The sequence below is a fragment of the Trichoplax adhaerens genome, genomic scaffold (genome assembly GCF_000150275.1).
Source record: "Trichoplax adhaerens TRIADscaffold_41 genomic scaffold, whole genome shotgun sequence".
Taxonomy (NCBI): Eukaryota; Metazoa; Placozoa; class Uniplacotomia; order Trichoplacea; family Trichoplacidae; genus Trichoplax; species Trichoplax adhaerens.
Genome location: NW_002060981.1, coordinates 52,977 through 67,984, shown reverse-complemented (window position 1 = coordinate 67,984; position 15,008 = coordinate 52,977). Strand labels below are relative to the sequence as shown.

Below are 15,008 nucleotides of genomic sequence, written 5' to 3'. Positions count from 1 at the left end.
TAAAATTGAAACGAATATATGGCTGCAGGTATGCGAAATTTGATGTAAAAATGCCGTACTCTTACTACCTCAATTGTGACACCAAGGCTAAGGATAAATTGGTTAGATGTAAAAAAACTCTGGCTTTTAATTTACTGACTAATTTATTATCATTTATCTGAAATATAAAACTAACAGTGATACCGATTCACGGCTAGGCAACTAATTTATGGGATTTAATTGAAAAATCGCTACGGAGCTGCCAGATAAGAGATTCTTATGAATTACAGGTAATGAAGCTTTTACCTATGTAACTGAATATTGGTGATGTCCGGCTACAAATGGAATATTTTAGATGTGATATGTAAATCAATAATAATAGAACGAATTCCGGAATGACTTATATTCTTTTTAAGTAGATAAATTTAACAACTTTGAGTGCTGACGTATTTTGTCAATTTTCTGTAACTACATTTTTATGTTTTTGATTGCTAATAATTAAAAGGTCTACATTTTTAAAGATTCTGATACATGTTTAACATGGTATGTCATAAAACTTGTCCATTAAACTTTTTAATGTGCTGCATACTCGTGTGTTAAAGGAGGCAATTTTATCCTACAATGAACAGTATCGCGATTATTGGTCTTTTGATGGATTGCACGCATACTTTCAAGCGGTACCTAATTTATTGCATTGTTTAAGCTAAAATATTGCAATTTAAATCTTATTTAAATCTTACCGGATCTATAACATACACAAATAACACTGTAACTGTTACTCTCGGATAGATCGGTCCTTCGGAATCATATGACTTCTTTTACCAAACTTTACCGAAGATGATTGATCTTGCACTTAGACTACCGAAATTAATAACTAAGGTTTTCTATTATTGTAAGCTTAAATTACATGAGGCAAATTTGCACTATAATTAGTTTTTTATTTTTCTACAGTCTATCCCTTTACTGCGTCAGGGCTATAGAGGCAGTGTTACCATGAGTCAAGAACAAGCAGCATGCATCTTGGCTAACGCATTCTTTTGTACTTTTCCTGAAAGAAGTGGCTCGTTCACCAAAGGTTCGCACGACTTTGGTTACCCTGCTTTCAACTTCAATAGGTATACTAAAAAAAGATATCATCTTAGTTTTATTGCATAAATTTACCACTTACAAGTACAGATTCTGAATTTTATTTAATTGGTATAGTAATCAATATCTAATCAGCATAACCTTGATTTATTTTGGTTATGTAGCCTATTCGAGATCAAATCCAATAGAGTCTTACAAAAACTGCAATGTCTTGTTCACTATTTTGGACGTGTAACTAAAACAAGTAAGCTAAAGCCAAGTTCCGGTTGAATATTGTACATTGAAGATGTTAAACGGATAATAAAATTGCTTTTAGTGCCGAGAGGAATCATCACCTATGAACGGCGACAAGTCTATGATATTGACAAGGCGATTGAAAGGTTAACGGCTAGAATATGTTGCTTTATAAGTTTCGTAGACCTTTGTTATGATATATCACTAAATTATAACTTTCCTTACAGCTCAAGAAGTCAGTTTTGTAAAATTTGCGTTGATAGTTCTGGGCTAATTGAAGATGCAACGGGAATGTCCCAGGTAGCTAAGTCATAAAATGTCGATATTGCTTTTGTGCTCTGAGTAATTTTCGATCAGGTAACGACTATAAAATTTTTTCTTTAGATTGATTTTGCTAATAAAAGAATTGGTGGTGGAGTACTTAGATCTGTTAGTAATTTAAAAGTGATAATTTTAGATGCTGGTATATAAATTTCTATGTATTATGCATATTGAAGACAATATTCTTTTTGTAGGGATGTGTTCAAGAGGAAATACTATTTCTAATAAGTCCAGAATTAATCGTATCGTTACTGATAACTCAAGTTTTAGATGATAATGAATGTTTAATAATTAGAGGTTAGAGGTTATTATCAATATTAATGTTAACGTAGATGATGATGTAACATTTTTGCGGTAGAGATTATACTCACAATAGGTGGTATCTCATGGCAGATGATATCATTGACAATTTCTTTTACAGGATCAGAACGCTTTAGCCATTATTCTGGATATTCTAATTCTTTCAGATGGACTGGAAATTATGTTGATAAGACACCTAGGTAATCGGTCCTATATAATTTACTGTTTGACTTAAATTTAATAATTTTTTTAGTTCTCAATTTTACTGTTATATTTTTGTAGAGATAGCGAAGGAAAATTGTACTCTGAAGTTGTAGCAATTGATGCTTTGGTATTTTCAAGCTTTCGAGCTCAACTTAAGCAAGCTTCTCTGCGCCGTGAATTTATGAAGGTGAATAATACAAAATATTTGCAATTTAAGAGAGTCGATAATTACAAGATGCATGTTTAAAATCCACAGGCATATTGTGGATTTAATTTACCAAGGTCCTATAGTGGCCCTAAATACGCCATTGCTACTGGCAATTGGGGATGTGGTGCTTTTGGGGGTGACAAATTACTGAAAGGCTTGTATCAATTGTCAATTTAACTCTATTTTTTCACATTAAATAATTTTCCATATCTGAAATTGTAACTATCGTTTGATAAAAGTTCTAAGTACAGTAATTAACTACCTCATATAGGCTTAATCCAAATGATGGCAGCGGCAGAAGCTGGGAGACCTGTTTGTTACTATACCTTCGGTGATAAGGTCAAATTTGTTGAACTGAAAATATGGAAAAATATAAGAACTAGCTAATTTACAGAAGCACAATTATCTGTTTATTCTATAGGAATTGATGGAGAAAATTGTAAAACTAAATCGATTTCTCCGTAATAACCGAATTACAGTGGGTAAGTCCAGGAATTTTATTTTTTGTTAATCGCATAACTTTGAAGAATCGATAAATGTGATGTTACTATTTTTATGATCAATTACTACGTCAACATAATAAAATGCAGGTTTAATGTGGCAAGGATTGCTGAGGTATGCACAGTCAGCTAGTCAACCTAGTTCCAATGATCTACTAGCATTTATCCATAAGAGTGGCTACGCTGGTAGAAAGCAGGATGAAAGTATTGATAGTGAAACCCTATGAAGCTGAAACTGCAATTATTAGCGGATAAAGGAAAGTTCATATATGTAATTAGTAGTTTTTTGATAAAATCTATTTTGTAATGTGCCATCAAAAAGAATATTTAACTTAACTCATATGATGAAATTGGTAAAGTTGTATATTTATAAACAGATCGAGTGCCTAACATCTACTAATAGATTTAAATTTGTACAGCTCAACATTTGGTAGAATTGTTTTAAAAAATAATATTACTCATTTCACGATAGGAAAGACTATTGTTATGACGACATTGATATGCCTTTAATTGGTAATAGTATTTTTTAAAATTGCTAATACGCGTATTCCAGTTGATGAAGTAAACTAAATGAATTACTATATGAAATCATCATACTAAAGCATTGTAATATCAAAACTTTTGTTGTACATATTGCAGTATTGCCCCTGATAACTAGCCGAATACACCAATTAAGTATGCAGTATATTTTTATACTATAGTTGAATGCTTTCTGATGTAATTCTTGCTTTAAGAACCATGATGGCTTCAAAGAACTTTTGATCAGCCTGACTCTATGTCTAACTAAAGCTCTAAATGTTCATTGTATTTAACTTAGTGTTATTCTGTAAGCATTAATTAATAATAATTAATTGATGGGTAATTTCGAGATTAAGAACTAGATAATTATTTAATATTTTATACAGCAGTAGAGTAGCAGAAGGATCTGCAACAGTAACTTGTGACATACAGCGACATTTACTATAAATGAGAGAACTAATCGATCATTCACCACTTATTACATCAGTAAATCTATCAAATCAGTGAAACATTAATTACGTTGATTGTTATCACTCAATGCCAAATTATTGCATGTGATGAACTAAGACACGGATATTGGTATTGAGGGTTTTCACTAACTTTACTAGCTATAAGCCTATAAGTGTAATTAGAATTTAATTATGTTGATGTTTAAGAATCCGATTACCTGTTGGTATTTTATCAGGTTAGTGCAATACCAGGGTCTTCTAAGAGAGAAGTCCCTGGTAAAATACCTACGATGTGCATTACGACCACTATTCTCCTACAGTACTTAAAGGGTACAAGGAATGACAATGGCAATAATGTTCTATAATTTACATAATAGCAAGTTGTAAAAAGAAGTTAACGCAGTTTTTTTATTATTTGATCTGTACATTAGATCACAAAGAGAAAAATTATATATACATGCTGTAGCCGGAGCTACTATTAATGTATCCATACTTATTATAAATTATAATTATATAATAGGCAATCGTTTATACTTGATTAAATATAAAGTAATCATTTAACGAGGATACTATAACGAATAGAATAATAAGTATATCATGGAAATAAAAGTTTTTAAAAATATATAAGCTACTGAGAGTTGACTTTACTGAAATCTATATGATGTCTCCCTGTTGTCTTCTTAATATATATATATAAGTCAAAAAGTGCTATTATGAGCAAGCAACAGTTATTATCAATATTGACAACTTTCAATTAATTCTTGAATCCAATAAGTAATCATATTGCAATGAAAATTTTTTTACTAATAAATATAAATTATGCTATAAAACAACAATATTAAGTTATTTCCCATCCTATTCTTCATCACAATATGAAATCGTAATTAACTAGTGAAATGTTCAGAGTTCGATATGAGCATGATTAATACGGTCATTCCTTCGATGCGTAGAATCAGTTCAGAAAGACTACCTTGTACATGAACATGGCTGTTGTTGGTCAATATTATTGTGTGGAGCTTGCTACGGTGTAAAAAAATCATTTTAGGTAGGGACTTGTGTAGTCGACGTGACTTTCATTTTACCAGCATAGCCTTGTTAGTGTTGGCCATATAGGTTTTCATTTTTAGATAGTAAATACCATGCTCAGCGAGTGTCTTCCGCATTAGTTCAATTTCAACATTAGGCCTATTAAATCTATTGGGGCGACGATCGTAGCGATCATATACTTTAAATCTTTTATCGTGCTTTGGTTTTATTTTAACTTTATCAGCTAATATGCCAACAAAAGCATCGTCTACTGAATCGATGATTGGAGTCGTCTTGACAACACTGACCATGCTGCTTAAAGCATCACCCGTCATAACATAGGCAAAACCAGAGCAAAAATAAGGAAATAACTTTTGACGATATTTACTATAAGGTACGTAATAGCGATGCCTTTTATTACGTACAGGCCTACGGCTTATAGGATGGATATGAGCACGGCATATCCATTCTTTCTTAATGTTATTGCGAACATAACCTTCAGCGATCTGATAAAGTAAATAAGGATTGACAAAGACATCATCGTCACCTTTATAATAAATTGCAGGAGAGCAAAAATGTTTAGCCCATTGCATCGCCATGACTGTTTTCAAAGTTAACGATTTCATTGAATCGGTAAAATCTCCAATAATTAAATCACCATATTGCTTGGCTTCTGCTTCTGTCTTCTTATTGATATCAGCGGTGTTGGAACGACCAACGATAAAGACTAATTTCCATTTTAGTGGTGGAGCAGCTTTGGTTGTTTTTGCCTTTTCATTGAAATGGTCAATATTTTTGGCATCTCCCCACGATTGTCGTATCGCTAAGCGGCGTCCAGCATGTTCCACTTTGGAATTGATAACTAATAATAGATAATTCTTTGATTCACATGCCGTCGGCGATGCTATCATAGGCGCCAGGAAAGATACATTATTTAGAGTAGCTTCTGATTTTAATTTGTCAATGACAACACTGGAGAAATTGCTGGTTATATCAATAAATTCATCATTATCTTGATCGGAAGAATAATTCTTATGGAATGATACATTAATTTGGTGTACTTTATACTTATGAGCATCTTTTTTAACAATGACATGATAAATCATTAGAACTTGTCCAACAATGAGTGAGGCAATGACTAAATAAGCAATTCGGCGCAAAGTACAGTTACAATTTGTCAAAGAAGCCATCCTCTGGTAATTTGAATGAGATCGTTACTGTCAGGAGAGAAAGATGAAGAAAGAGTGAGAGATAGAACAAAAAAGACAAATTTTTCAATCAATTGATTTCTAAAAATTCAGTAGTATTGGATTGAAATGCAGTGATCGTATCTGCCATGGGCTACTTGTAGAAACGCATATATACGTCTACGTGGGTCTCCCTTTATCGTGCTACTCCATACTGAGGACTCATGATAATCTTTACAAATTGAATATCCCCCGTCCATGGATAATGATGGCGATAATTATGTTGTTAAATTATTATTGAACTTACATCAATCGTAACCAAATAGGTTGGCCAAAACCAATGACAATTATAATTACTGTAGCAATTAATTGTAGGCTATTTCTAGCCGTAAAGTCAACGTAATAGAGTGAAGTATTGGGCATAAAGTACTTAGTTAAGTCATATCAATGCCAACCGTGGATATACCACACCACCAGCCATAGCCCATTGTCAGGATTAGGGATATCGAATGTTCATCATCCTTCTTCATACGATGAAAGATGGCCTAAAGTGTTAATCAATGTTTTGTATTGTAATGAGTGTATATCTAGTGCAATGGTGAATAAAAAGAAGGAAAAGTAAAATGACCAAGGCAACAACGGTTATCAACAAGATATTTTGCGGCGTATATAGGCCTCGATCTACCGTCCAGATCGATCGATGCTTTAATAAGAAAACACCCAACCAATGCCTTTCGTGGACATGATATTTGCAACTATTATAGCCATCGTCGACACTAGGGTTTCCATGGATAACCTTCAAATTGGACTCATCCTCCGTTACGGTTCAGAACGGTTGGGCACTTTTGGACCCAAGAAATGGCTTTGAATAATGAAGACTATATCTGCTATTGAGTCTCTATCACCAGTTACTTGCCATACAGACTCATAGTACTGTACGATAGAGTTATGCCATTTGTTAGCGTCGAAGTTTTACAGAGTGTACAGTTCAGTGATGGTGGTGCTACAGTACTGTGCACTGTACTACCTACACTGTACACTGTACTCGAACAATACACCGCGCGCACCGGCATGGCCCAGAATAATAGTCGAGGACTAAATGGAGATAGATTTACTATATATGGCGATGGACCTGTCGCGGTATCTACAAGTATATCCAATGCTCCATACAATCCTATTGTTGATTATTGAATGGCTTTTGAGTTAGTTTTACCCTTTTCGGGCTTACGGCTACGTTTTAAAAGACCCATAGCTGTCATTGACAGAACCGTTCTGGCCAAATAGCTGCAGACCTGGGACTGAACTGGACACTCCTTTGGACGGACAGACATTGGGCCAATTTTGGTCAACAAATGGTGTCCAACACTTCATTATGACAGTACAGTACAGTGTACATTACTTTAGTACGCAGACAGTCTGAATGATTTTTTCTAAATTAAGTAATATTACTGTCCATTGTATTCTATTGCCTGTTACTAAGCTCTACTTGGAAGCAGTAGCTGTAGATCATCAAGGTTATTTAAATTAAGACGACTGATTTCGAAAACAGATACGGAAGATCTCTACTGAGTTACTCCTTTTCCACATTTTCGGCTACAACTGGTATACAAAGTCCGTCTATCCGAGGACAGTGTCCAGTCCACACAGTCCACTATTTCTTGTGGTCAATGGGGAATGTTATCCTTATGTCTCGTCCTTCCGTCAACATCTTGTTTGGTATACAGTACACTAGGACAGTATGGTGCAAAATATTTGTCACCATAATACCAACCTGAAGGATTATGAGATGAGGGGTGGCATCATTTCGCCTCCAGATCGTTCTGTACCTCTAGGGTTATCCATCTATACGAGTTCAAAATGGTCGAGCTTTCTGCACACATCCTATTTCATTCGCTGCCAGGTTGGGTTGCGTAATGCGCCTTTGGCAGTCCATGCTTGCTTGCAACACTAAAGTGGACGTTGGTAGCAGCGACTCTGTCTCACAAGTCGCTGTTGCGTGCCTCTAAATCATACAGTATAGGATTCAAAATGGAGTTCACATCAATCCCTGTCTAGGATCCATGATTTCATTTCATAATCCCTGTCTAGGATAGGATCCATGATTTCATTTCATAGTCATTGACTGATTTGTTGAGATCCTCTACAGTACACTGTACTGTAGAATTACAGTACGGCGCACTGTATACTACAGTAGTGTACACTGTACGTCATGGTGAATAATTTGAGTACAAATCCATCAGCTGATCGGTGAGCAAGACTACAGTATGCCGTTAAGCGGATGTATCAGCTACAGTAGCAAAAGACTGCTTCATTGGCAAGCGCAACTGGTCTAGACTACTTTCCTTCTTCAATCTTGCATCCCATTCTGCAAGGAAGAACGCCATCAATATTATCAACTCTATTTCAGCGCAGTTTAAACAAGTTGATTACTGGTACAGTAGTAATTGGAGACTGTTTGAAGATCAATTTTGAGACTTATTCTTGCTGTAGCTCTTGACTATCATTACACACTATAGAAAGTAGGCATGGATAGTCATGACGAAGTGGTTCAACATGGCGATGATGACGATACCAACATAGATCAAGAGGAGGATACCTCCGATAGCTACGGTAGTAGTAGTAGTGATACGGATGATGAAGAAGAAGGAGCTTTAGCTCAACGTGTGGATCATTTACTAAGTTATGTATGTCGATAGCAATAGACGATAAAAATGATTCCATCTTGTATGCAATCGAAATGATGACTGCTACTATTGCAATAGTGGCAGTTATGAATTAGGTTGATACTACGCATAGACTGCCAATATCGGCAAAGACGATCATTTCATCGTTGCTGTTGTAGCCTTAGCAACAACAATTTCACCTTGTTCTACTGTTCAATTTTCTTTCTCTTATACATGCTATAGCTCCACAAGAATGAATTCCATTACGATTCCTACGTTGAACTCATCAATTTATTAAGACAGCAAGGTGATCTTGTACGATTACGATCAATCCGCAAGAAAATGAATCAACTATTTCCACTTACTGAAGGTAATACGATCAACAATAATCAGTGAAGGGCATTTCGTGCCAAATGCAACCGTTACAGTATATAGAAAGTGCTATTTGCCAATCTATAAACAATGTGCTTCCTTGGTACATAAAGTATTACGATCGAATGAATAGATATTAGATCTAGCAGTACGGTACAATTCGTAATTTTATCCCTATGCAAAATGAATACTAGAGGAATCTTTAGTGGTAGAACTGATATAACCAAATTCGCAACTCAAATATGCATCCATCACTTACACACGTATACCGCACAAGTTCTCGATTGGTAGAAATGTTGCAGTATGAAATGCTGCATACCTTCCTGACATCTACAGTAGTGTTACCCTTATAGGATTTTTTGGCTAGTGGAAATGTGGCCCTTTTCACTAACTACTGATTATACAGTATATTGAATAAATTGAGTAGTCATATTGAAAATTCAAATCTTATAATTTTAAATTCTATTTTATCATTTACTTCACATGTCTATTTAGGCAGACAATTGATTTCACTCTTGCCTTATTCATTGATAACTTGAAAATAGTTTAAAACAAATTTAGATAATTTAAATATATATTTGCAGATTTATGGATGCAATGGGTCTCCGATGAAGCAAATATCGCGCAAACAGAAGAAGAAAAAGCCGGTCTTGTCGAATTACTTGACAAATCTATAATTGATTACCTCTGTTCGTATCTTACAAAAGAATTTTTGTCACTTTTTTCTGTAATATAGTAATAAATACCAGCTTTTTCTATTATTTACTATTATGCTATCACCGTATGGTATGCATAATCAATCAATGCATACGAATAGTTAAGAAGAAAATTGAATCACTCTCCTTTCTTGCTTTTGCATTTTATAGCTGTTGGATTGTGGCAAAAGTACGCGTCATATTGTATAACGGAAAAAGTAGGCAATCATAATGATATCAGAAATATTTATGAACGAGCTCTTACTTCCGTTGGACTCCACTTAACTAAGGTACAATCACGATCAAATTCTATAAAAGCCCATAGTATGATAGATGACAATCTTTAAATGATAAGAAATCTGGTATGACGTTGCCACTCCAATTTTTTTCACTGAATTAATCATAGGGTTGTTATATTTGGGATGATTACCGAGAATATGAAATTAATATCTTAAATTCGATGACTGTAAGAACTGCAGCGATTGATGATAGCATGTTATGCTTCTTTCTTAATTAAGATACTGCATTTTGATCAAAGTACTACCTTGTGTTGAATAATTTGCTAGGAAACTGATGACTTGACCTCTATTGCGAAAGAATCGTATGTTCGTTATTTTTAAACGGATTAACTTATTAATATCGTACGCTAGTATTGTATTGAATTAAAGCACAGTTATACTTGCCCCTCTAAATGTAATTGAATATTGTATTAACGTGAAATTTTTATATGTGTATTAATTTTGAAAAGGCCATTGCATATCGTAGTAGACATGTTACTACCTTTTTAGAAATAATAACCATGATATATATATATATCATACTTACATTCCTGTATCTTTCGAAGCGTTACATTTCTCATTGCTATTTAATAGACTTGATCAGAAAGATAGGATTACTACCCTGTACAAAAGACAATTAGCAGTTCCTCTATTAGGTAACACTTAAGTATACCATCTGCAGATAAAAAATGGGTGTCCTTAATTAATACTGTAATAAGAACAGAATAAAATAAAATGATTATATTTAATAGGTATGCAGGGTACTTGGCGGGATTTCGAAAGTTGGATGGGCAAAGACTCCATAGATGAATATACCAAACAATTATATGAGCAAGCTGTAGAGAAACTTGACCAACGAATGCAATATGAAGATTCTTTGGTAAGAAATTAGATTTAAACTATATTCATATTATTTCAGGTGTATTTATTTGACTTTCTCTTATTAAAAATATCATTACTATAATTCTATGCTACAGCTATCGGTTGAATCAACATTAGACGGATATAAAAATTACATAGAATTTGAAAAAACAACCAACGAGCCTGCTAGAATTCAATGTCTCTACGAAAGAAGCTTACGAAATCATTGCCTTTCTCCAGAACTGTGGCAGAGCTACACGCAATATTTGGTAGATTTTATTCAACTTTGATATGATTGCATGTTCTAATTTATATTATTAAATTATGCCTGGACATTTAACAGTTTCGTAAGAACGTAAAATTTGTTCACATTATGCATAGCTGAAGTTATTAAAAGCATTATTTGTTCTCTTAGTAAACTATTCATTTCTTTCAATTTTTCTACTGTAGGATACGAAGTTGAAAGTGTGGAGTATTGCGGTACAAGTCTACGAAAGAGCTATCAGAAATTGCCCATGGGTAGCAGCTTTATGGCATGGATACCTGAGAGCACAAGTACTGTTACAATCACAGTACAATTGTCTTATTGATGTCGTTATTGCATCGTTTTTGCTATCATATACTTATCTTATGGATTAGATTGTTCAATTTCTGCTTTCTTATTATTGTCACTGTATTATAGGAGCGTGCAGGTGGACCTATCGAAAAAATGCGAGGTTACAATTCTAGTAGACTTGTTAATATATTTAACGTTAATAGTAACTTTCCAGTAAATATTTGTTAACTATTTATCATTGGTATTTCCTTATATGAATTATTTAGATACGGTAACCACAGCTCTTAACTGCAATCTCGGTAGTATGGAAAATGATTTATCGTTATGGCTTATATATATTGATCGTTTGCGAAGAAATATCAAACCTGGTGGAGGTAACTAATAATACTCAGTTTTATTTAGGACGTAAAATTTTTATTTGTCTCTGATCATTATCTTACAATAATTATACGTATTTTAGAAGACAGTGAGGAAATAACGCTTTTAAGAGATACTTTTCAGGCTGCATTGAACCATATATGTAAGTTACCTTTTCATATTATTCACTGACGGTTACGCTGAATTTATGCAACTAGCTAACAACATACGTATGTCTAACCCACACAGATAATAGATACGAAACTGTAGAGTCTATTGATTATTTACAAAAATATTGGGCTAAAATTGAGGTTAGCTTGCTGTTAAAATAAACTTGCACTTCGAGTAATTATATTGACGCAAGAACTTAAAAAGTAGTACAACTTTTCGTTGAACAGGCTCGACATTTCAATAATATTGAAAAATGTCGTCAATTACGTGAAGAATTATTAAATATTGGTCATAAAAGACAAGCGTCATACTGGATTGAATACATTGAACTCGAAAGGTTGAAATGCATAACTGATGTTATTATAGGTTTACTTTTGCTAAATTATTCGTCTAACTAATAGTAGCTTCCTTGTAAATATAATATAATAGGGCATACGGTGATATTCAAAACTGTCAAAAATTATTCTCCCGTGCAATCCGAGCAGTTAATGACGACCCTGAAGGAATATGCCAAGCTTGGCTTGATTTTGAAAGAGAAGAAGGTAATTTGTTTATGATTTCTTGGCAAATGTGCTTCGCTGTTTCTTAAATTGATAGATCATCTGAACCGTTTTTATATTAGGACAATTGTCAGATTGGGACATTGCGAATGCAAAGTGCCAAGATCAACTTCAAGTAATATCTCAAAAGCGAGCTAAGGTAATAGTTAAGGTAATAATAATCGGTCTATATATCGTCATGTCCAACTAATTATTAAATGAATCAAAGGCTGTCGAAAAGGAGGCAGAAGAAAAGAAGAAAAGAAAGGAAGAAAAAGAAAGGTCTAAAATGCAAGATCGAATCAATCGAAAGTTGGCTCAGACGGTTGCAGAAAGAAATCAAATAGATGCAGATGTGATTACGGATGTCTTTGTTTTCTTCACGTAGCTACAACGTTAAAGTATTGTTACTATATAGATAATAATTTTATGTTATATAGGCTCCCTCTAGAGAGAAACGAAAATTTGATTTCGATAGTCGTAAGGAATCAGGAATTACGAAAAAAAGTAGAAGTATGCAACAGCTGTAAACTCTATTGAATTCCCTTAACACATTAGTTTAGATCACTTACGGTATAACTATCTTATTTTTGAACTAGCTGATGGCAGTCTAAATAACCCGAGTAGAGAAAGGGAAAGGTACTATTTTATTAATTAGTACGAGCAATGTTATTTAATATTATTATTTAAAAATATGTCGTATAGTCGTAATAGTATAATGCTAACTTGTTTTATCATAGGTACAACGAGAAAACCTCTGTATTTATTAGTAATGTTCCCTTCAGTGCAGTGGAAGACGACATTAGAAGTTTTTTTTCAACGGTAGATCTTACTTGGTATTAAAGTTACGAAATGTTATATAGTTAAATACTTATGACATCTGAATTTCGTATCTACTATCTGTAGTGTGGCAACGTGAAAGATGTTCGCCTAGTACGAGCACCTAACGGAAAATTTAAAGGTTACGGTTACGTAGAGTTTGAAGATGAGGTATAGCCGATTTAGAAATCATATCCTAATCACTTTTAAATCTTGATTGTTATCTTATTGCAGTAATAGATTTCATATTTAACTAATTCTGTGTGATGTATTTCCTTCAGTTGGTGACACAAGAAGCTTTGAAACTTGATAGGAATACTATAGCTGGCCGACCTGTGTATGTTTCTGAAAATGTAGACAAATCGAAGCACCCTACTGAATTTAAGGTACGACAGGGATTCTTTTACATCAACATGCCTAAATCTATATATTTTCAAGAATACGTTGCGAATTTTTAACGGCAATCTTACCACGCTTCCTTAACAGTTTGGATCTGGAATGGATCGATGTACACTATTTGTTAAAAATACTAAAGATATCTCATCTGATAGACTTCGAGAGGTATTCAATCAGGTGAGTCATTGGGCGTTTTTACGAACTCTTCGCTGAAAAGTTGATACAGTAACAAGTTAATCACAATCATTTATTTAACTGTATAATTTTAATATTCCAGTTTGAAGGTTTACGAGACATTAGATGTGTTGCTAGAAAATCGGGAAGGTCAAGAGGTTTCGCTTATATCGAATTTTCCAATGAGGTAGCGAAACATCTAGACGTTAATATTTAATTCTGTATAGTTGGCTGAATACTCGGTACATACAGCGAAGCTAAACATATTTTAGATAAGCAAGTGATAGATACCTGCAAATTGATATTGCATAGGCTTCAGCAGCTAACGCAGTCAAGACGTTAGATAACACTGAAATTGATGGTGTAACGATATCGGTAGCAATATCAAATCCTGATGCTAAGGAAACATCAGAATTTGAGAAGAATCGCAAGCCTGAAATTAGAGAACGTAACGAGAGCAAAAATCGATCGACTTCGGACGTGCCTACAGTTACTAGGTAAATATACTGATAATTACATTGCATAGTTGCTTTTTATTACTCATCATCCTGGATGATTTGCTATAGAATAATATAAATGTAAATTGTTTTGTTACGTAGTCGTGGACGTGGTCGAACTGGCCTGTCTTTTATGGTCCCAAGATCAGTAAAAAAGAATGATAGTACTACTTCTGAATCCAGTAATAATTCTAGCAGCAAACTGAGCAATGATGACTTTCGTAAAATGTTAACGAAATAGTAATGTAAAATTAATTTATGTAGTCCATTGTATACTATGACATTGAATAGCTTTAGAATGTTAGAAGCATGTCCTATCAACATCTAGGCATAGATTAGATCGTGCGACTAGTTCTACCCGTAAATTCCCTTTCTCGAAGTCCAACTTGCAAAAGCAATTTATTATACGCAGTCTGTTAAATGTATTTTAATCTCAATAAATTTAAAGTATATACGCACATTTTTATCACATTTTAGCGTAGCCCATTGATACTTATAATATTTGATTTGGCAATATACCAGTAAAATCGAACTATATGAATTGGTTAACATGCAGTAGATATCATGTAACAGCTTGATCTTAATGGTATATTGCCTGGTGTAGTTATCAATTTGAG

The 15,008-nt window shown here is 33.8% G+C and overlaps 4 protein-coding genes across 4 annotated transcripts; 2 read left to right on the top strand and 2 right to left on the bottom strand.

Moving 5' to 3' along the window:
* Positions 1–548: 548 nt before the first annotated feature.
* TRIADDRAFT_33951 (uncharacterized protein) lies at positions 549–2,719 on the top strand (the record flags this gene model as incomplete). The annotated part of the gene is made up of 12 exons (XM_002118258.1): positions 549–656; positions 769–858; positions 931–1,094; positions 1,230–1,324; positions 1,382–1,445; positions 1,527–1,599; positions 1,684–1,728; positions 1,815–1,917; positions 2,042–2,120; positions 2,203–2,311; positions 2,381–2,468; positions 2,604–2,719. Coding segments are annotated over 12 exons (1,134 nt in total), but the record flags the coding sequence as incomplete, so codon positions are not given.
* Positions 2,720–4,873: 2,154 nt separating this feature from the next.
* On the bottom strand, positions 4,874–5,737 carry TRIADDRAFT_33938 (uncharacterized protein; the record flags this gene model as incomplete). Its single annotated transcript, XM_002118245.1, has 1 exon — positions 4,874–5,737. One exon carries the CDS (start codon positions 5,735–5,737, stop codon positions 4,874–4,876), a length of 864 nt encoding a protein of 287 aa, XP_002118281.1.
* Positions 5,738–6,447: 710 nt separating this feature from the next.
* On the bottom strand, positions 6,448–7,344 carry TRIADDRAFT_62321 (uncharacterized protein; the record flags this gene model as incomplete). The annotated part of the gene is made up of 3 exons (XM_002118244.1): positions 6,448–6,558; positions 7,081–7,187; positions 7,227–7,344. The coding sequence occupies 3 exons, from the start codon at positions 7,342–7,344 to the stop codon at positions 6,448–6,450; spliced, it is 336 nt and encodes a 111-aa protein (XP_002118280.1).
* Positions 7,345–7,751: 407 nt separating this feature from the next.
* On the top strand, positions 7,752–14,632 carry TRIADDRAFT_62320 (uncharacterized protein; the record flags this gene model as incomplete). The annotated part of the gene is made up of 28 exons (XM_002118257.1): positions 7,752–7,913; positions 8,530–8,697; positions 8,920–9,046; positions 9,633–9,737; positions 9,915–10,033; positions 10,150–10,209; positions 10,310–10,344; positions 10,616–10,677; positions 10,774–10,901; positions 10,999–11,151; positions 11,333–11,437; positions 11,565–11,598; positions 11,705–11,812; positions 11,899–11,958; positions 12,045–12,106; positions 12,194–12,303; positions 12,396–12,508; positions 12,589–12,665; positions 12,735–12,860; positions 12,946–13,018; positions 13,105–13,144; positions 13,246–13,327; positions 13,412–13,495; positions 13,606–13,710; positions 13,811–13,897; positions 13,998–14,081; positions 14,207–14,391; positions 14,494–14,632. The coding sequence occupies 28 exons, from the start codon at positions 7,752–7,754 to the stop codon at positions 14,630–14,632; spliced, it is 2,793 nt and encodes a 930-aa protein (XP_002118293.1).
* Positions 14,633–15,008: the final 376 nt, after the last annotated feature.